Source organism: Hypanus sabinus, chromosome 26 (assembly GCF_030144855.1).
Source record: "Hypanus sabinus isolate sHypSab1 chromosome 26, sHypSab1.hap1, whole genome shotgun sequence".
In the NCBI taxonomy this organism is placed as follows: domain Eukaryota; kingdom Metazoa; phylum Chordata; class Chondrichthyes; order Myliobatiformes; family Dasyatidae; genus Hypanus; species Hypanus sabinus.
Genome location: NC_082731.1, coordinates 14,462,351 through 14,481,301, shown reverse-complemented (window position 1 = coordinate 14,481,301; position 18,951 = coordinate 14,462,351). Strand labels below are relative to the sequence as shown.

Sequence of the window (18,951 nt, the reverse complement as noted above, 5' to 3'; positions counted from 1 at the left end):
CAGGCCTGGGCAGGGTTGTATGGGAGACCGGCAGTTGCTCAAGTTGCAGGCCTTCCCCTCTCCATGCCACCGATGTTGTCGAAGGGAAGGGCACTAGGACCCGGTGCCATCGCAGAGCAATGTGTTGTTAAGTGCCTTGCTTAAGGACACAAACATGCTGCCTCAGCCGAGGCTCGAACCAGTGACCAGGTTACTAGTCCGTTGCCTTGCCCACTTGGCCATGCGACAACAACTAAGTGAGTGGGAAACACCAGAGAAATATTCTGCAATGATCGATAAACCACTCGTTTGGAATCAAATGACTGGTGTCCTAGTGCTGGGTGTGACCATCCCCCCCCCCCCACCTTCGTCCATGGTATTCCTTCTCTGCGTCAGTGCCACACCCCTCTCACATCCCTCCACCCTCACCATTTCCAACATACTTCACTTCCGCCAGCTTTACAAACTAACTCTTTGCTCCACGCTGACAAATACAGGACTGCGCAAAAGAATCAGGCACCCGAGCTATACCTATGTGCAAAAACTTTTACACAGTACTGTAACATCGCAGCTCTTGTATATTGTAGAGCCATTCAGGATCTGAGAGTCAGAGTTTAAAACAGAACTGATTTATTATCACAGACGCAGAGATTTAAAATCCAGCCCCTACACAGGAGTTTCCAACATCAGCTGTGACCCATGACACCAGTTCCATCCTGGGAGTGACCAGCCATGACCCATGACCCATGACCCCGGTTCTGTCCTGGGAGAGACCAGCCATGTCTCCTGACCCTGGTTCCATCCTGGGAGTGACCAGCCATTACCCATGAACCCAGTTCTGTCCTGGGAGAGACCAGCCATGACCCATGACCCCGGTTCTGTCCTGGGAGTGACCAGCCATGTCTCCTGACCCTGGTTCCGTCCTGGGAGTGACCAGCCATTACCCATGAACCCAGTTCTGTCCTGGGAGAGACCAGCCATGACCCATGACCCCGGTTCTGTCCTGGGAGTGACCAGCCATGACCCATGAACCCAGTTCTGTCCTGGGAGTGACCAGCCATGACCCATGAACCCAGTTCTGTCCTGGGAGTGACCAGCCATGACCCATGACCCCGGTTCTGTCCTGGGAGTGACCAGCCATGACCCATGACCCCGGTTCTGTCCTGGGAGTGACCAGCCATGACCCATGAACCCAGTTCTGTCCTGGGAGTGACCAGCCATGACCCATGAACCCAGTTCTGTCCTGGGAGTGACCAGCCATGACCCATGAACCCAGTTCTGTCCTGGGAGTGACCAGCCATGACCCATGAACCCAGTTCTGTCCTGGGAGTGACCAGCCATGACCCATGACCCCGGTTCTGTCCTGGGAGTGACCAGCCATGACCCATGAACCCAGTTCCATCCTGGGAGTGAGGAGCCATGACCCATGACCCCAGTTCTGTCCTGTGTTACGTATCCCATAACTGGATAACTCACCAGCAAAAATAGAGAGGTCCGTTGGAGTCTGATGGCACCATTTTCGAACAGTTTTATTCATAAAATGGGGCACAAAAGTAAGGCTAATACAAACGTTCAGATCATATACGTCGGCAAAACTCAATCTAAAGCGCGGGTATAGCAATAATCACCATTAAGAAATAATCTCGACGGTTGTCTAGGGGATAATATATTGTCCGTTGGAAATATAAAAGTCACTCAGAAGTCTGCAGGCTTCAGTCTTTTTGGGAATCGCTGGGTTTCACGTGTTTTAGAGAGAGTGAGGAGAAACGGAAAAAACTTTCCTGGGTCTTTGACGAAGCAACTCCGTTGAATCAGGGGAGCGTTGTTTTCCTGTTATTAGTTCGAAGTCCTTCTCGGTATTATCAGCCACCCACTCCCCAGGTAAAAGAGTTACGGAGCGCACGTGGCTTTTGAATGGCTTCCAGCTATCACAGGAGCGCTGAGCAATCGAGTCCTTCTGGTGCGTCTCTCTGGGGTACCGCCTTCTGCAGTCCCCTTATATCTTGACTTGCAGAGTTGTAAATGTCCATCAAAGTAGGGTGATGCAATCCCCACCCCCACATTGCCCGAGGGTGTCCATATCCGTGGTAGCTGTCGCGAAGCAGGGTCATGCCCTTAGCATAGGCGTCTCTTAAGACCCTGGCCAAAACCGTTACATTGACTCTCATTTGCCTGGGTCCGCAACCCGAATTAACAGTGCTCTTGCGATTCTCCAGAAGGAGGGGGCTGCTCCCGCCCCTTCGGCCCCTCAGAGCTGTGGTACATTCATAACACCGTCAACTCTCTTCTGTTTCACTGCCAGTCGCAGATCTGAACTTCTTGCCCACAGCGAACTCACTGACGGGTCTGCAGAGGCAACATTTCAAAGTTCAGCGTTTTGCCAGTTCACACTTTCTCCCCGTTGTGAATCCGCTGGTGCCTCAGCAGGTTGGACGACCGAGTGAATCCCCTCCCGCACTCCGAGCAGCTGAACGGCCGCTCCCCGCTGTGAATCTGCTGGTGTCTCAGCAGGTGAGATGACCGGGTGAAGCCCTTCCCGCACACGGAGCAGGTGAACGGCCTCTCCCCGGTGTGAACCTGCTGGTGTGTCAGGAGGTCAGAAGACCAAGTGAAGCCCTTCCCGCACACGGAGCAGGTGAACGGCCTCTCCCCGGTGTGAATCCGCTGATGCGCCAACAGGTTGGCAGAACGGGTGAAGCCCTTCCCGCACTCGGAGCAGGTGAATGGCCTCTCGCCGGTGTGAACCCGTTGGTGAGTCAGCAGGTGGGATGGCAAAATGAACCCCTTCCCGCACTCGGAGCAGGTGAACGGCCTCTCCCCGGTGTGGACCTGCTGGTGCCGCTTGAGGTTAGCTGACTGACTGAACCCCTTCCCGCACTCAGAACAAGTGAACGGCCTCTCCCCGGTGTGGACCCGCTGGTGCGTCATGAGGCTGGACGAGCGAGTGAAGCCCTTCCCGCACTCGGAGCAGGTGAACGGCCTCTCCCCGGTGTGGACCTGCTGGTGGGTCACCAGGCTGGACGACAGGGTGAAGCCCCTCCCGCACACGGCGCAGGCGAACGGCCGTTCCCCGGTGTGGACCCGCTGGTGCCTCATCAGGTCGTAGGACTGCGTGAATGCCCTCCCGCACTCAGAACAGAGGAAGGGCCTCTCCTCGGCGTGAAGCGCCGTGGGTCTCGTCAGCTGAGACGACATAGCAGATCTGTCCACGTTCTCGGCAGCTGAGTGGCTTGCCGTCAGTGAGTTTGCACTGGAGCTACTGATACAAGGACAGTGTCATTTCCAACAGGAGGAAAAATCAGTGAATGATCATTCAGACACGGAACAGGGGAAATCACTCCTGTCATGATGCATCGGTTTCAAGCCGGAACGGAAAACGCTTCTTTTCCAAGGATCAAAGGCGATATTCACGCGTCACTTCTGTCAAGGAGGCTTCTTACACCTTTACGGTTGATCGATCAAACCCTCTCCCTCCCTCTCGCACGTTTGGTTTTGTGCTTTCTCCACAGGGTCTTCCCTGGCTCCGTGACTGGAGCTTTCACCACAGCCAGCCCACTGGACCCCTCTCACTCGGGCTGCGTGCGCCTCACTGTCTGGCCGGCCACATTGGAGTAGGTGACTCCTTCCCAAAAGTGAAGCAGACAAGGGACTCCCGTTGCGGGCTCGAAGACCGATGGCGTTCGGGTGCTGGAGAACTGACCGACACTGTGGCCCTCGTGTGGTGTTGCGTCCGAGACTCCCATGTAGAAATCTCCGGTTGCTCTATCCTGTAAGCAGAGTGGATAAAAGCCGTCAAGGATCAAGGATCAACTTTATTCACCAAACACGTTGACATGTATTAGGAATTTGTTGTGGTGCCTGGCATGACATACAACAACAAACAACAGTTAAAAAAAAACAAAGAATTATATAAAGTTAGAGATTAAAGGACAGAGATGGAATAAAATCAGCATAAAACGTTAACACCGACGTGCATTTACAATGTAAAAAGATTGTAAAATGTGGTTTAAAGTGTTTACTATACAGTGATGGAGGGTGGGGCGGAATAGATAGAGGGGATGGGCGTGCAGTGCTAACTAGAACAGTTGATCAGATTAATTGCCTGGAGGAAGAAATTTTTAAGATGGTGTACATAGGCACAGGACAAATTTCAGATGAGATCATTTTAGTTTCCATGATGAACTGTGACCTAATTGGTTGTGCTTTCACCTCTGACAGAGTATGAGAACTTTAAGTGCAACTCCAGGGTTGTAAATACAAGAAACAAGTCTGGCCAAAGTCAAAGTTATTGCCATAAACGGTACTACATGTACTTGCAGCACAATCTAATAAAGTATTAAACGGTTATTATACTGTTAGAGATGACATTTTCTTAGCTGGATACTAAAGCCCCCTGGATATATTCGGGAAAAGTTACCTCAGGATCCCAGAATGATTCCAGAGATAATGGACATAGAGAAGGGTGGTAATTCTAAATGGGACACGTAAGATTCACAACAGATCTTATGGCCATATTTAACGTCATGAATGTCATTTAACGTCAGAAGTTCCCATTGCCACAGTCAAGACCAAAGGACTGATGATGTCTCCGAGGTCTAAAAGAGCTCCTAGCCGTTCCCATTCGGCCCACTCGCGTTTTTAGACGGGTTGACAAAACAACATTCTGCGGAGCAATCAATGGTGACCATCTTACCCAGAAACGCCCGCGCTCCAGAAAGCGCCCTGCTCCCGGCGGCCTCGGCGTCTCGCCCGGATCCCCCGGCCGGCCGCCGGGGCTGGCGGGGGTCGGACTCTACCGCGGCGGTTGGGGAACTCCCGTCCGCAATATAGCTACCGGCGGAGCTCCCAGAACGCGTAGCGATTCCTCCCCCTGGCCAGCGGCTGCTCGTCGGTCCCGGACCCGCACCCCGGCCGGCGACTCCTCAATCAACACCAGCCCGTTACAATCAGCTGCGGCGAAAAGCACCGCGCATGCTCCCTAGGTCATTCCCGAACTCTGCCCTTTGCGCCTGCGTCCGAGGGCTACGAGGTGCTTTTTAAAAAAAGTCCTTCTGCCTTAATAAGATAAAAATGGTTTAACTTATCCCATAACAAAGCCAGCCCCATGTTTATCTCTCCCTGAAAGGTTGTCTGGAAACAATTCACACAAATTTGCAATCTTCGAGATCAATAATTGCTCTTCCAATTTTCTTTACTAAAATCACTACTGTATCTCCTAAAAAAAATTGGCAGATTCAAATTTTTAAAGTTCCCAATTTGTACAGAAATTATTCTCTAGCATCGCTTTATGTAAAAAGTAGGTTACCAACTTTTTAACGTGCAAAGGAACAACTTCATGCCCCAAAATGGAATTATTTAGTTTCCAATAAGATCTAAAATTGGATTCAAGGTCTGTGAGGCGCGTTCCTCGCTTTGGCGTTTCTCGATAATTAGTGATGCAAAATCAGGTTTAATATCGCTAGCAATGCCTTGAAATTAGTTGTTACATAATAACAATATATCTAACATGTATTAATGACTTGCAAAAAAAAAGATGAAATGCGAGATAGAGTTCACAGTTTCATTGTCCATTCAGAAACCTGACAGTGGATGCGAAGCCATTGGTCAATCGTCCTGACGGTCGGAATGAGAAGAGGGCATGCCTGGGTGATGGAGATCTTTTAATGGTGGATGCGGTCTCTTTGAGGTATCCCATTCTGAAGGCGCTCTCCATTTTTGAGGCTGTTCCACCTGGTCCTCGACTCTCCCACTATCGGAAATATCCTCTCCACATCCACTCTGTCTCCCCCCCCCCCCCCGTTCTTCTAAACAAGTACAGGCCCAGAGCCATCAAACACTCCTCATATGTTAACCCTTTCATTTCCGGGAATATTCCCGTGAACCTCCCATGCACTGTATGCCTTCTTAAACATTGAGTCAACCTGCGCAGCAGCTTTGAGTGTCCTATGGACTCGGATCCCAAGATCCCTCTGATCCTCCACACTGCCAAGAGTCTTACCATTAATACTATATTCTGCCATCATATTTGACCTACCAAAATGAACCATTTCACACTTATCTGGGTTGAACTCCATCTGCCACTTCTCAGCCCAGTTTTACATCCTATCAATGTCCCGCTGTAACTTCTGACAGCCCTCCACACTATCCACAACACCCCCAACCTTTGTGCCATCAGCAAATTTACTAACCCATACCTCCACTTCCTCATCCAGGTCATTTATAAAAATCATAAAGATTAGGGGTCCTAGAACAGATCCCTGAGTCACCGACCTCCATGCAGAATATGACCCGTCTACAGCTATTCTTTGCCTTCTGTGGGCAAGCCAGTTCTGGATCCACAGAGCAATTTCCCCTGGATCCCATGCCTCCTTACTTTCTCAATAAGCCTTGCATGTGGTACCTTATTAAATGCCTTGCTGAAATCCATATACACTACATCTACTGCTCTTCCTTCATCAATGTGTTCAGTCACATCCTCAAAAAATTCAATCAGGCGTGTAAGGCACAACCTGCGTTTGATGAAGCCATGCTGACTATTCCTAATCATATTATGCCTCCCCAAATGTTCATACTTCCTGCCTCTCAGGATCTTCTCCATCAACTTACCAACCACTGAAGTAAGACTCACTGGTCTATAATTTCCTGGGCTATCTCTACTCCCTTTCTTGAATCAGGGAACAACATCTGCAACCCTCCAATCCTCCAGAACCTCTCCTGTCCCCACTGATGATGCAAAGATCATTGTCAGAGGCTCAGCAATCTCCTCCCACAGTAGCCTGGGGTACATCTCATCCAGTCCCAGTGACTTATCCAACTTGATGCTTTCCAAAAGATCCAGCACATCCTCTTTCTTAATATCTACGTGCCCAAGCTTTTCAGTCCACTGTAAGTCATCCCTACAATAGCCAAGATCCTTTTCTGTAGTGAATTCTGAAGCAAAGTACTCATTAAGTACCTCTGCTATCTCCTCTGGTTCCATACACACTTTTCCACTGTCACACTTAATTGGTCCTATTCTCTTACGTCTTACCCTTTTGCTGTTAGCATACTTGTAGATTGCCTTGGGATTTTCCTTAATCCTGTCCGCCAAGGCCTTCTCACGGCCCCTTCTGGCTCTGCTAATTTCATTCTTAAGCTCCTTCCTACTAGTCTTATAATCTTCTAGATCTCTATCATTATCTAGCTTTTTGAACCTTTCATAAGCTCTTTTTTTCTTGACTAGATTTACAGCAGCCTTTGTACACCACGGTTCCTTTCATCCTTTCCCTGTCTCAGTGGAACGTACCTATGCAGAACGTCATGCAAATATCCCCTGAACATTTGCCACATTTCTTCCATACATTTCCTGGAGAACATCTTTTCCCAGTTTATGCATCCAAGTTCCTGCCTGATAGCCTCATATTTCCCCTTACTCCAATTAAACACTTTCCTAACTTGTCTGTTCCTATCCCTCTCCAATGCTATGGTAAAGGAGATAGAATTGTGATCACTATCTCCAAAATGCTCTCCCACCGAGATCTGATACCTGACCAGGTTCATTTCCCAATACCAGACCAAGTACAGCCTCTCCTCTTGTAGGCTTATCTACACTTTGTGTCAAGAAACCTTCTTGAACACACCTAACAAACTCCACCCCATCTAAGCCGCTCATTTTAGGGGAATACCAATCGATATTTGGGAAATTAAAATCTCCCACCACAACAACACTGTTATTATTACACCTTTGCAGAATCTGTCTCCCTATCTGCTCCTTAATGTCCCTGTTACTATTGGGTGATCTATAAAAAACACCCAGTAGAGTTATTGACCCCTTCCTGTCCCCGATTCCCACCCACAGAATCTCCATAGACAATGCATCCATGACTTCCTCCTTTTCTGTAGTTGTGACACTGTCTCTGATCAGCAGCGCAATGTCTCCACCTCTTTTGCCTCCCTCCCTGTCCTTTCTGAAACATCTCAAGCCTGGCTCTTGAAGTAACCGTTCCTGTCCCTGAACCATCCAAGTCTCTGTCATGGCCACCACATCACAGCTCCAAGCACTGATCCACACTCTAAGCTCATCCTCTTTGTTTATAATACTCCTTGCATTAAAATAGACACATCTCAAACCATCAGTCTTATGAAAAGTTTCTGACTTGAAACATTAACTATTTCTGTCGAGTCTGCCTGACGTGCTGAGTGTTTCCGGCATTTCAATATTAAAGATTTCTGGCATCCTCAGTTTGTTTTGTGAATGAGAAACCACCATTTGTTAACAAGCTAAAAGTTGATCAATGCCTTAAGGCAACAGCCAAGAAAGAGGTATTCATTTCAGATCATTTTCTCAAGCAGACAGAAGAGGCAATATAATGGACAACAGGAGCAGCAGCAGTCTGGTCTGGAATAGGAACAGATGAAGCAAAACAGTACCAAAGAACTTCAAAATCCACACTAATAATTCGGCAGCTATTCACTACTGCCAAGCAGAATCTGTGCAGAGCAAAATGAATGCAAAAACCTCAAAGTCAGCCACACGGGGTAGAGAATACTATTGATATCAATTCCAAAACCACGGTGCTCTCTGCATTGGGCAGGGTGAGAGTGGTATATAAACTAAACATAGGTTCCTCGGTATAATGCATGGCTCCAGCGGAAATGGAGTGACAACAGGTTTCATCTTAGGGGATTACCAACGATTACACATCAGTGTGTTTGGATTTTATATATATTTGGAGACATATATATATATGATTGAGAAATTGCGCCAGTGGGGGTTTGTGATGGTCTTGCTGCACCTCACTCATCCTCCGTGATACTGAGCAACCAGGCAGCTCAGTGTACTCTCAGTAGGTCCCACCTTCCCCATTTCCGCTTTAACTACTGGACCTCCCTTCCCTGTTACCACACCAATAACACCCGGAGATACAAGAGGCCGAGTTAGGCTATTTGGCCCATCGAGCCTGCTCGCCATTTCCTCAGGGCTGATCCCGAGTTCCTGGTTCCTGAAGCTGACGTTGACAGTGAGCCACCATTTGAACAATTCGTGCTTTCTCATCATTACAAAGGTGTGCCCTATTTACACAAAGGCTCAGCACAACTGCTGTACGTATCAGCCTCTGAGGTGGCGTTTCATTGAACATTACAGCACAGAAACAGGCCTTTCAGCCCTTCTTGGCTGTGCCGAACCATTTTTCTGCCTCGTCCCACTGACCCGCACCTGGCCCATATCCCTCCATACCCCTCTCATCCACGTACCTGTCCAAGCTTTTCTTAAATGTGAAAAGTGAGCCCGCATTTACCACTTCATCTGGCAGCTCATTCCACACTCCCACCACTCTCTGTGTGAAGAAGCCCCTATTAATGTTCCCTTTAAACTTTTCCCCCTTCACCCTTAACCCATGTCCTCTGGTTTTTTTCTCCCCTAGCCTCAGTGGAAAAAAGCCTGCTTGCATTCAGTCTATCTATACCCATCATAATTTTATACACCTCTATCAAATCACCCCTCATTCTCCTATTCTCTGCACTCTTTCAACCTTATTAATATCCTTCCTGTAATTCGGTGACCAAAACTGCAATAGTTCTCCAAATTCGGCCTCACCAATGCCTTGTACAACCTCACCATAACATTCCAACTCTTATACTCAATACTTTGATTTATAAAGGCCAATGTACCAAAATCTCTCTTTACGACCCTATCTACCTGTGACACCACTTTTAGGGAATTATGTATCTGTATTCCCAGATCCCTCTGTTCTACTGCACTCCTCAGTGTCCTACCATTTACCTTATATGTTCTACCTTGGTTTTTCCTTTCGATGTGCAATTCCTCACACTGTATTAAACTGCATCTGCCATTTTTCAGCTCATTTTTCCAGCTGGTGCAGATCCCTCTGCAAGCTTTGAAAATAACTTGTTTATTGTTTCATCCACAATAAAACGCAGGGAACTGTCCTCTATTCTATCAGTACAGAATGGGCAAAAGAGCAACAGTTAGATACTGAAAGACCGTACGGACTTGTATCAAATCAGCCAACTCCTTAAATAAACAGCGAGCTTTCTCATAATTTAAGCAGGCACACAACTCAGGTTCGGCTTGGGCTGAACGTGGACTATGATTTGCTCTGTATTTAATTGTCAAACACACGAGCTCTTTTGTGTTACAGGATTTAACTCCAGCCAATCAGCGATGAGCAAGATGCTGCCAGTGTGGCTTATTAAGCCCCAGTCAGAGCGAAGCTCCCTGTCACTGTGATCACTGAAGGCTGCAGCTTCGTTCTGTAGAAACACCGAGGGCTTTGATCTCCCAGACGTAGCCCTCCAGATCCCTCACTGGACCATCATCAGTCTTTGTACAACTCAAGATCCTCCCCTCCGCACCCCTAAACGAGTAAACACAAAGCTCTATTTCTATCTATTTATTTGCCGGGACTAGCCCGTCGAGCCCTCGCATTCCACAGGGAGAAATGTACAGACTCCTTAAAGAGGAAGCCGGGATTCATTTATTTTTATTTACCAATACAGCTCGATTCCGGCCACAGCACCCCGGCGTCCTCTGACAACTCTAATTAGCCCTGAGCGAATCACGAGACAAACCACCCTGCCCAGGTTTTCATCTTTGGACTGTGGGAGGAGATCAGGGCACCGGGGGGCGGGGGGAACCCAAGCATTCCACAGGGGACGTGGGGACGTACAGAGACTCCTTACCGAACGGTGCCGGAATTGAACCCTGACCTCCAGTACAGTCTGAGCTGCAACAGCGTCACACCTCTGTGGAGCCCGAGTTGCAAAATAAACCATTTGACTAGGAAGAAGTTTGCGATTTACGTGTTCCGCTGTAATGACACACCGACCCCACCTGGATAGTGGTCACTCGCATTGCCATCTTGTTGCATCATCTCCCTGTTCCCACTCCAACCAATCAGATCAGACCAGTAATTGAAACTGAATTCTGCCCACGTGATGTCACAGTCAGGCGACCAATCTGATTGGACGCAGCATGGTGAGCAGTAATGTATCAATCTGTGTTCATTCTATAACGTTGAGCAGCCTCAATCCCACACAGTGTTCGCAACTTTCCCCAATCTTCTGAAGCAGCAAGACACAGGAGTAGGATTAGGCCATTCAGCCCATCGACTCCACTCTACCTTTTCATCATTTTCCCCTCTCAACCCCATTTCCAACATCTTTTCATTTTTCCCCCTTTCGGGTGGGGTAAAAATGTTCCCTTTAAAGAATGAGGAGACAGCGAGGGAGGACGAACATGGAGGTGAATTTGCTCACAATAAAAATGAGAGGTTTTACATTTTTCTTTGAGCTCCAGCCATGGCCCAGTTTGGGGTTTAGTTATCAGGAGCAACAACGACAGTGCCCGGCTCCTGCTGTCACTTGTGAATGCGCTGGTGTTTCCGTAGGTTGGACGAGTAACTGAAGCCCTTCCCGCACACGGCGCAGGTGAACGGCCTCTCCCCGGTGTGAACTCGCTGGTGCGACACCAGGTTGGACAGCTGAGTGAACCGCTTCCCGCATTCGGCGCAGGTGAACGGCCTCTCCCCGGTGTGCACCTGCTGGTGCCTCACCAGGCAAGAGGACAGAGTGAACCCCTTCCCGCACTCGGAGCAGGTGAACGGCCTCTCCCCGGTGTGCACCTGCTGGTGCCTCATCAGGTAAGAGGACAGAGTGAAGCCCTTCCCGCACACGGTGCAGGTGAACGGCCGCTCGCCGCTGTGGACCCGCCGGTGCGTCAGCAGGGAGGACGACTGAGTGAAGCCCTTCCCGCACTCGGAGCAGGTGAACGGCCTCTCCCGCGTGTGGAACCTCTGGTGCGTGGTGAGGTTAGACAGGCAGCAGAATCCCTTGCCGCACATGGAGCAGATGAACGGCTTCTCCCGGGTGTGACTGCGGCGGTGGATCTCCAACCAGGACGGGTAACAGAACCCTTTCCCGCAGTCCCCGCACTTCCACAGTTTCTCCGCGCTGTGAGTGCACTGGTGCCTCGTCAGCCCGGAGGCCCGGATGAAGCCGCGCCCGCAGTCGGGGCACGCGAACTGCTTCTCCCTCCCGTGAGCGGAGCGCCCCTGGCCTGCACTCAAGGCTCGGTCCCCTCCCGGTGCCTCTGGCAACCCACGAGACGTAGTTTGCTTTCCTGTCTGAGAATTCTCCATCGCTGGCAGCCTGCAAAATAAACACAAAAAACCAGAAAGTATTGTGACAGACACCCTGATAAACAAAAAGAAAAGGCCCTAAAAGTTGTCGTTGGCCTCTCCATCGTTGGCCTCTGATGTTTTCTGGAAGCCATGAAAGAGACGTGAAGCTCATTACTTCATGATCATTTTATTAAGGGCAAACGGACAGGGAGAACTGGGAAAATGTAGAAATGCACAAGTCCGACAGTTAAGAACAATGAATAAAAAATGATTAAAAAAAGATGGGGCAAATTGTTCGGCTCTTTTGATACATTATTCTGTTATGGATGTACTGAGCATGCCTGTGTAAAAGTGAATCTCAGGGTTGGAGATCTGTACTTTGATAATCAACTTACTTTGATTCCTCACACTCTGGCTAAGGAAATGACTCCACATCTCTGCTCTAAATGGACATATTCTGAAGCTGTGTCCTCTGACCCCCCCCCCATAACATCCTCTACACACCCACTCTATCTAGGACACCTTTCAACAGTCAATACTTTCAATGAGATTTCCCCCCCCCCCCCACCTCCCCATTCTCCTAAATTCCAGCAGGTACAGGGCCAGAGTCACAGTCCGTCAGCCAGCTTGACACCATCCCCTTTCCCTACTGACCCGCAGTCACACCTTTCCCGGGGTAACCAGGCCCCATCAAATTCCCAACCCGCATTGGGGTGGGGTGGGGTAGGGAGCCCCAGCAGGCCCATCCCTGCCACCCAGCACCTTCACGGTGTCTGCTCACCGTGGAGAGAATCTCAGCGCGGACACAGAAGGTCGCACCGAAGGTTGGAAGCCTTTGTCCCGGTGGAACTAACCAGCACCCCATCTATACTGACACCAAACACGTTTCTTCTTTCCATCCCATCGTCTTTATTTCACTCCATCCATTCCCCACCCTGCATTTAAACCCTTTTCACGGGGTCTTCACGGCAGAGGAGTCACACCCAACCCAAACGAAACCTTCAAGCTCCATCAGAGTTACTCTTTCCACTGGGATCCAACCACAAGAGCTGAAATGTTCGAAGTTCAACGTAAACTGATTATCAAAGTACATACACGTCACCATATACAACCCTGAGATATATCTTACTCGACAAATCCATAATAGAGTAAGAATCACAATGAACGACCGCACCAACTTGGACGTTCAACCAGTGCGCAAAAGACAACAAACTGTGCAAATACAAAACAAGAAAAATAATGATAATAAATAAATAAACAATAAACATCAAGAAGGTGAGACGAAAAGTCCTTGAAAGTCGCGGTCGCGGGAACATTTCAATGATGGGACGAGTGAAGTCATCCCCTGTGGTTCGACAGCCTGATGGCTGAGGGGTAACAACTAATCCTGAAGCTGGTGGTGAGTCCTGAGGGCTTCTTCACAGTGGTAAGAAATGGTTCCATGGTTTTGGAGTTTGGATGAGGCTACCACCCAACACTGGGCTTGTTGAAACACTGCCGCTGCCTGCAGGGTGGGGAGAGATTGATTTCTGAAAGAGGACACAATTAACTGCAGATCTGCAGTTTGCTCCAATGCGATGGGGGGAACTCGGCAGGTCCTGTGCAGGGAGATGGGTAATTGGCATTTTGGTTTGAGTCCCTTCAGCCAGGGTTCACTCAGCTGGTCCAGGTGAAGGGTCTCGATCCGGACGTCAGCTCTCCATTTCCCCCCTCTGAGGCTGCCTGACCCACCCAGCTCTCTCCGGTGTTGTCTGCATTGATCTGCATGTAGTCTCTCCGTTTGGGAAAGGAGAGAGAGGAGAAACAAGCGCCCAGAGAACACGGGGAAGACGCTGGAGATTATGTCCAAGGAAGTGGGAACAGATCAGGGGTTCCAAACCTGGGGTCCACAGTCCTCTTGCTTAATGGTATTGGTCCATGGCATAAAGAGGTTGGGAACTCCCGATCGAGATCAACGTGGATTCATAAAAGACAGATCACGTTTAACAGACCTGTTGAGTGTTTTTGCTTTGAGATTGCAATCTGCAGAAACGCTAAGAAATGACCAGATGATGCGGCGCATCCGGACACTCAGGAAGCACAGCTTCCACATGCCAGACAGAGAGGGTCTACCAGCAATCGTGAAGGTCAGGGTAAGTCGCACAGGGTTACAACCAGCTCCACCACCGGCACAGTGTCCAGTTCCGCCCCCACAATGGGTCAGGTCAGGGTAAGTAGCACAGGGTTACAGCCAGCTCCACCACTGGCACCAGCCTCTCCATCAAGGACACATTCAGAAGCCGATGCCTCCATCACCAAGGACTCTCCCCACAGGACATGCCCTCTTCTCATTGCCACCATCAGAGAGGAGGTACAGGAGCCTGAAGACACTCCCAATGTTTCAGGAACAGATTGTACTGCTCCTCTCTCAGATTTCTGAATGGCCAATGAATCCAAGGACACTGCCTCACCACTTCGCTCATTTTCCACTAGTTTTTTTTCTATTTCCTGTTGTAACTTGTAGTGGTTTTCTTTACTGCCGCAAAACATCAACATTGAAAAACACGTCAGTGATAATAAACCCGATTATGATTCTGCGTTTTGCCCTCATTCGCCCGTGAGTCATGGATCCATGCCGAAGATCGATCGGAGCCATGCCGAAAGAGGCCGGGGGGGGGGGGGAGGGGGGGAAATCGGCCAGAAGTCCAGCTCGGAGCCCGGGGGGGGGGGGAGGGGGGGAAATCGGCCAGAAGTCCAGCTCGGAGCCCGGGGGGGTGGGGGGGGAATCGACCAGAGGTACAGCTCGGAGCCCGGGGGGGTGGGGGGGAATCGACCAGAGGTCCAGCTCGGAGCCCGGGGGTGGGGGGGGAATCGGCCAGGTCCAGCTCGGAGCCCGGGGGGGGGGGGGGAATCGGCCAGAAGTCCAGCTCGGAGCCCGGGGGTGGGGTGGGGGGGGAATCGACCAGAGGTCCAGCTCGGAGCCCGGGGGTGGGGGGGGGAAATCGGCCAGAAGTCCAGCTCGGAGCCCGGGGGTGGGGTGGGGGGGGGAATCGACCAGAGGTCCAGCTCGGAGCCCGGGGGTGGGGGGGGGAAATCGGCCAGAAGTCCAGCTCGGAGCCCGGGGGTGGGGGTGGGAAATCGGCCAGAAGTCCAGCTCGGAGCCCGGGGGAGGGGGGAAATCGGCCAGAAGTCCAGCTCGGAGCCCGGGGGTGGGGGGAGGGAAATCGACCAGAGGTCCAGCTCGGAGCCCGGGGGCGGGGGGAAATCGGCCAGAAGTCCAGCTCGGAGCCCGGGGGAGGGGGAATCGACCAGAGGTCCAGCTCGGAGCCCGGGGGAGGGGGAATCGACCAGAAGTCCAGCTCGGAGCCCGGGGGTGGGGGTGGGAAATCGGCCAGAAGTCCAGCTCGGAGCCCGGGGGAGGGGGGAAATCGGCCAGAAGTCCAGCTCGGAGCCCGGGGGTGGGGGGGGGAAATCGGCCAGAAGTCCAGCTCGGAGCCCGGGGGGGTGGGGGGGAATCGACCAGAGGTCCAGCTCGGAGCCCGGGGGCGGGGGGAAATCGGCCAGAAGTCCAGCTCGGAGCCCGGGGGAGGGGGAATCGACCAGAGGTCCAGCTCGGAGCCCGTGGGGGGGGGGGGGGAATCGGCCAGAAGTCCGGGTCGGAGCCCGGGTACTGATTGAAAGTCCAGAAGTGGAAGCCGGATGGGCACATTCCCGACCCTCCAAGACCAAAGCCAGCCGATTGTGGGGGCGAGGACCGTGTATGCCGGCGGGAGGGAACATTCAGCATTTTACGAACACCTTCTTCCCCTCCGCCATTAGAGTTCCGAACGGACCATGAACCATTCCACCTTGTACTATCTCCCTTTTTGCTGTAACTTATTTTGAAATGTTTCACACTGTACGGCTGCCACAAAACAACAAACTTCAGGACATACGTCAGTGATAACAAACCTGACTGATTTCAACTGAAAACCCGAAATTAGCATCCTGGGTCAGAGCAGGCCGAGGGGTGACTGGCCTGTTCCGTCTCCCTCGCAGACGGTAACCGAACCAACACTATCTGTGCTGACCCACGTCGCACCATCATCCGGATAAACTCACCCCGTCTGCCATATCTCTCCAATCCCTGCCTCTCTAAATGCCCCTTACACATTACCAGAACTCTGGTATTTGCTTCCGCCGGCACCTACCATCCTTCCCATAGAGAAAACTCGCCTCGCAGGGCTGTTCGGATGCGCAGCGGTTGGCACAGCGCTGTAAAGGGCAGGAGACCCGGGGAGGGGGGGGGGTTCCCCTTGGGTCTCCTCCACGCGCTCTGGTTTCCTCCCACAGTCTAAAGATGTACCGGTTCATAGGTTAAGTGGTCATTGTAAATTGTCCCGTGATTAGGCGAGGGTTAAATGGGGGAGGGGTTGCTGGAAGTAAAGGCCCATTCTGCGCTGTATTTCAATAAATATATATTTTAAAGCACAGTTTCTCTTTTGACCTATAGCGTCTAGTATTTGACTTTCGCACCCTGAAGGCAGAAATTCTGAATCACCGACCCTGCCTTTACCTCAGGTCGTATCTCCACCTCCGTTTCCGCACTCCAGAGGGGGGAAAAGCTTACATTTGTCCATCAAGTCCATGCTCTCTCATACCGACGTTCGTACAGCCGTGGCAGTCTCTGAGTTCGAAACGCATGTCAGGCTGAGACACGGCGATACGGCTCCGTGTGACTGGGTCAAGGACTCTTTGTTACTGCAGTCCAGTCTTATTGCCAGCATACTGGCTGCCGTGAATTCCCGGGGTCTCCGCTCCACTCTCCTGCCGGTGAGTGAATTCCCGGGGTCCGGGAGGGAAGGGGGTTGGACCGATGCCCATGGCTCCATCACCCACCCACACCGCCCGGAGTCTGCTCCTCTGCAATGACTAAAGCGGCAGCCCGGCGCCCCGCTCCTACCTGGGACCGAGCTCCCGGCGCCTCCTCCCTCCAGCCGCCGGACCTCAACCTTCATCCCTCCGGAACCCTTCCCTCGCCATCGACGGCACTGCGCACGCTCCGGACGCCGTTTTCCGGTTCCCGTTACGCAGACGGAGCACTTTCAGCAGCCCGACGCATTCTGGTTAAATTATCCGCCATCTAGTCTACTTCCCCATTTCTTTTCAATGGCGCTTTTCGGGTCCGAATCGTCGCTATCTGCCTTGCAGCTAGTGAATGAAGTTTCTCTTCTGAACGCCGTAGGAAGCTCTTCAACCAGACAGTCGTCGATGAGTTCCAAAAAGCAAAATGCTGAAGGAACTGCGACCGAGCGGAAGAAATCAACCGACGAGGCGGCATCTCTGTGGAAGTCGAGGGACGATCGGGTCGAGGCCTTGCATCAAAACTCAGCCTCCATAGATGTTGTCTAACTCGCCGAAATCCTCCAGCAATTTGATTTTCAGTCTGCAAGTGCAGATTTCCTAGCAAGTGCAGTGTCCTGTGTTTCCAATTGTGACTGGTGGTGCGGGGAAGAAGGGATGTAATTGTCGTCCAGAGCTTTGGACGTCTTCTCTACTCTTCTTTAAAATACTCCTTCTCGACTTTAAAGCTGAATAAGCTGAAACAAGTGGGAAAATCAGAGCCTGCACTAACTCGACGGAGTAAGTCCTTCTCTGCGTTTTGTAAGAAGTGTTCGCAGTGAATGAGAAACAGACTTCATTCCGATGGGTTAAAATATCGTTCAGCTCGACCCAAACGTCACTTTGAATAAAATAACGAGGAGATCTGGAGCAAGCAGCGGACACACTCTCAAACGGTCGGGCCAGTGTCAAGACACCTGTCTAGTCCTTAAATGCCTCCCCCCCCCCCACACCTTTCCCTGTCCACTCCCGGCAAGGAGATGAGGGAGCCCACGGTGTCAAGACAACCTTTCAGGAAAAAAAAAGAGCTGGTTGTTGACTTCAGGAAGCTGGTGTGTGTGTTTGGGGGGGGGGGGGTGATACATGACCCTGTATAATTCAATGGTTCTCTGTTAATCTATCTATCTAATTTATTTATTGATACAGCGCCGAACAGGCCCTTCTACACCGCCCAATTTACAATGCCAAATCAACTCACTAACTGCCACGGCTTTGAACCATGGGGGGGGGGTGGGTTGGGGTGGTGAAGTAGTCACGGAAAGGATGTGCAAACTTATTACAGACAGCATCGGATTGAACTCTGAACTCTGACCCCCAGAGCTGCAATGGTGCGTTAACCGTGTTCAGCGGAGTTGGTTGAGACCGTCACGTTCCTCGGTGTAAACATCACCAACAGTCTATCCTAGCCCAGCCATGTAGACACCATGGACAACAGGGTGCACCAGCATCCTCCTCGAGAGACTGATGAGCTTTGTCCTGTCCCCATTGCCCCTCACCAAATGTTATTATTACATCACAGCAAGTGTGCGGATGGTGTGGCAATTGCTCTGGCAGAGAGCACAAGAAACTGCGGAACTGTGGACTCAACCCAGCCAGCCATAAACTCATCGTCCGCTCCACAGATTCCCAGAATCGAGTTTATTCTCACAGAGGTATTTTGTGAAATTTACTATCTTGCAGCAACAGGACCTAACAATCGATTACTAAAAGTCACATTAAAATGGAGAGCGGACCAAAGGGAAAATGGAGACCCTTTTTTCTCCCTTATTAGGGGGAGAGAGTGAGCCTGTGGTATGTTGAATACCGGGTGAAACGCAAAGTCTTTGGGGTAACTGCAAGTCTGTTTCTTTGCTATTGCTTTGACTAAGCTTGAGTGCTCGGTGGTGGTGCTGGGGCTTGTTTTTTTACCAGTGGGGGAGGGGGTTTTTTGTTTGATGCCGCTTACACGCGGGGTGGGGGGGGAGAGCTGGGGGTTGGGGAACTTTGGGAA

The 18,951-nt window shown here is 50.9% G+C and overlaps 2 protein-coding genes across 2 annotated transcripts in view; one reads left to right on the top strand and one right to left on the bottom strand.

The window, feature by feature from the left end:
• The window catches only part of LOC132381663 (gastrula zinc finger protein XlCGF57.1-like), a 62,583-nt gene that overhangs the window by 16,033 nt on the left and 27,599 nt on the right, over positions 1–18,951 (top strand). The window lies entirely within an intron of this gene.
• On the bottom strand, positions 1,383–17,118 carry LOC132381665 (gastrula zinc finger protein XlCGF57.1-like). Its single transcript, XM_059951269.1, has 4 exons — positions 17,023–17,118; positions 11,344–12,129; positions 11,093–11,096; positions 1,383–3,132 (listed from the first exon to the last, which is right to left on the bottom strand). The coding sequence occupies exons 2-4, from the start codon at positions 12,117–12,119 to the stop codon at positions 2,365–2,367; spliced, it is 1,548 nt and encodes a 515-aa protein (XP_059807252.1). The 5' UTR covers positions 12,120–12,129; positions 17,023–17,118; the 3' UTR covers positions 1,383–2,364.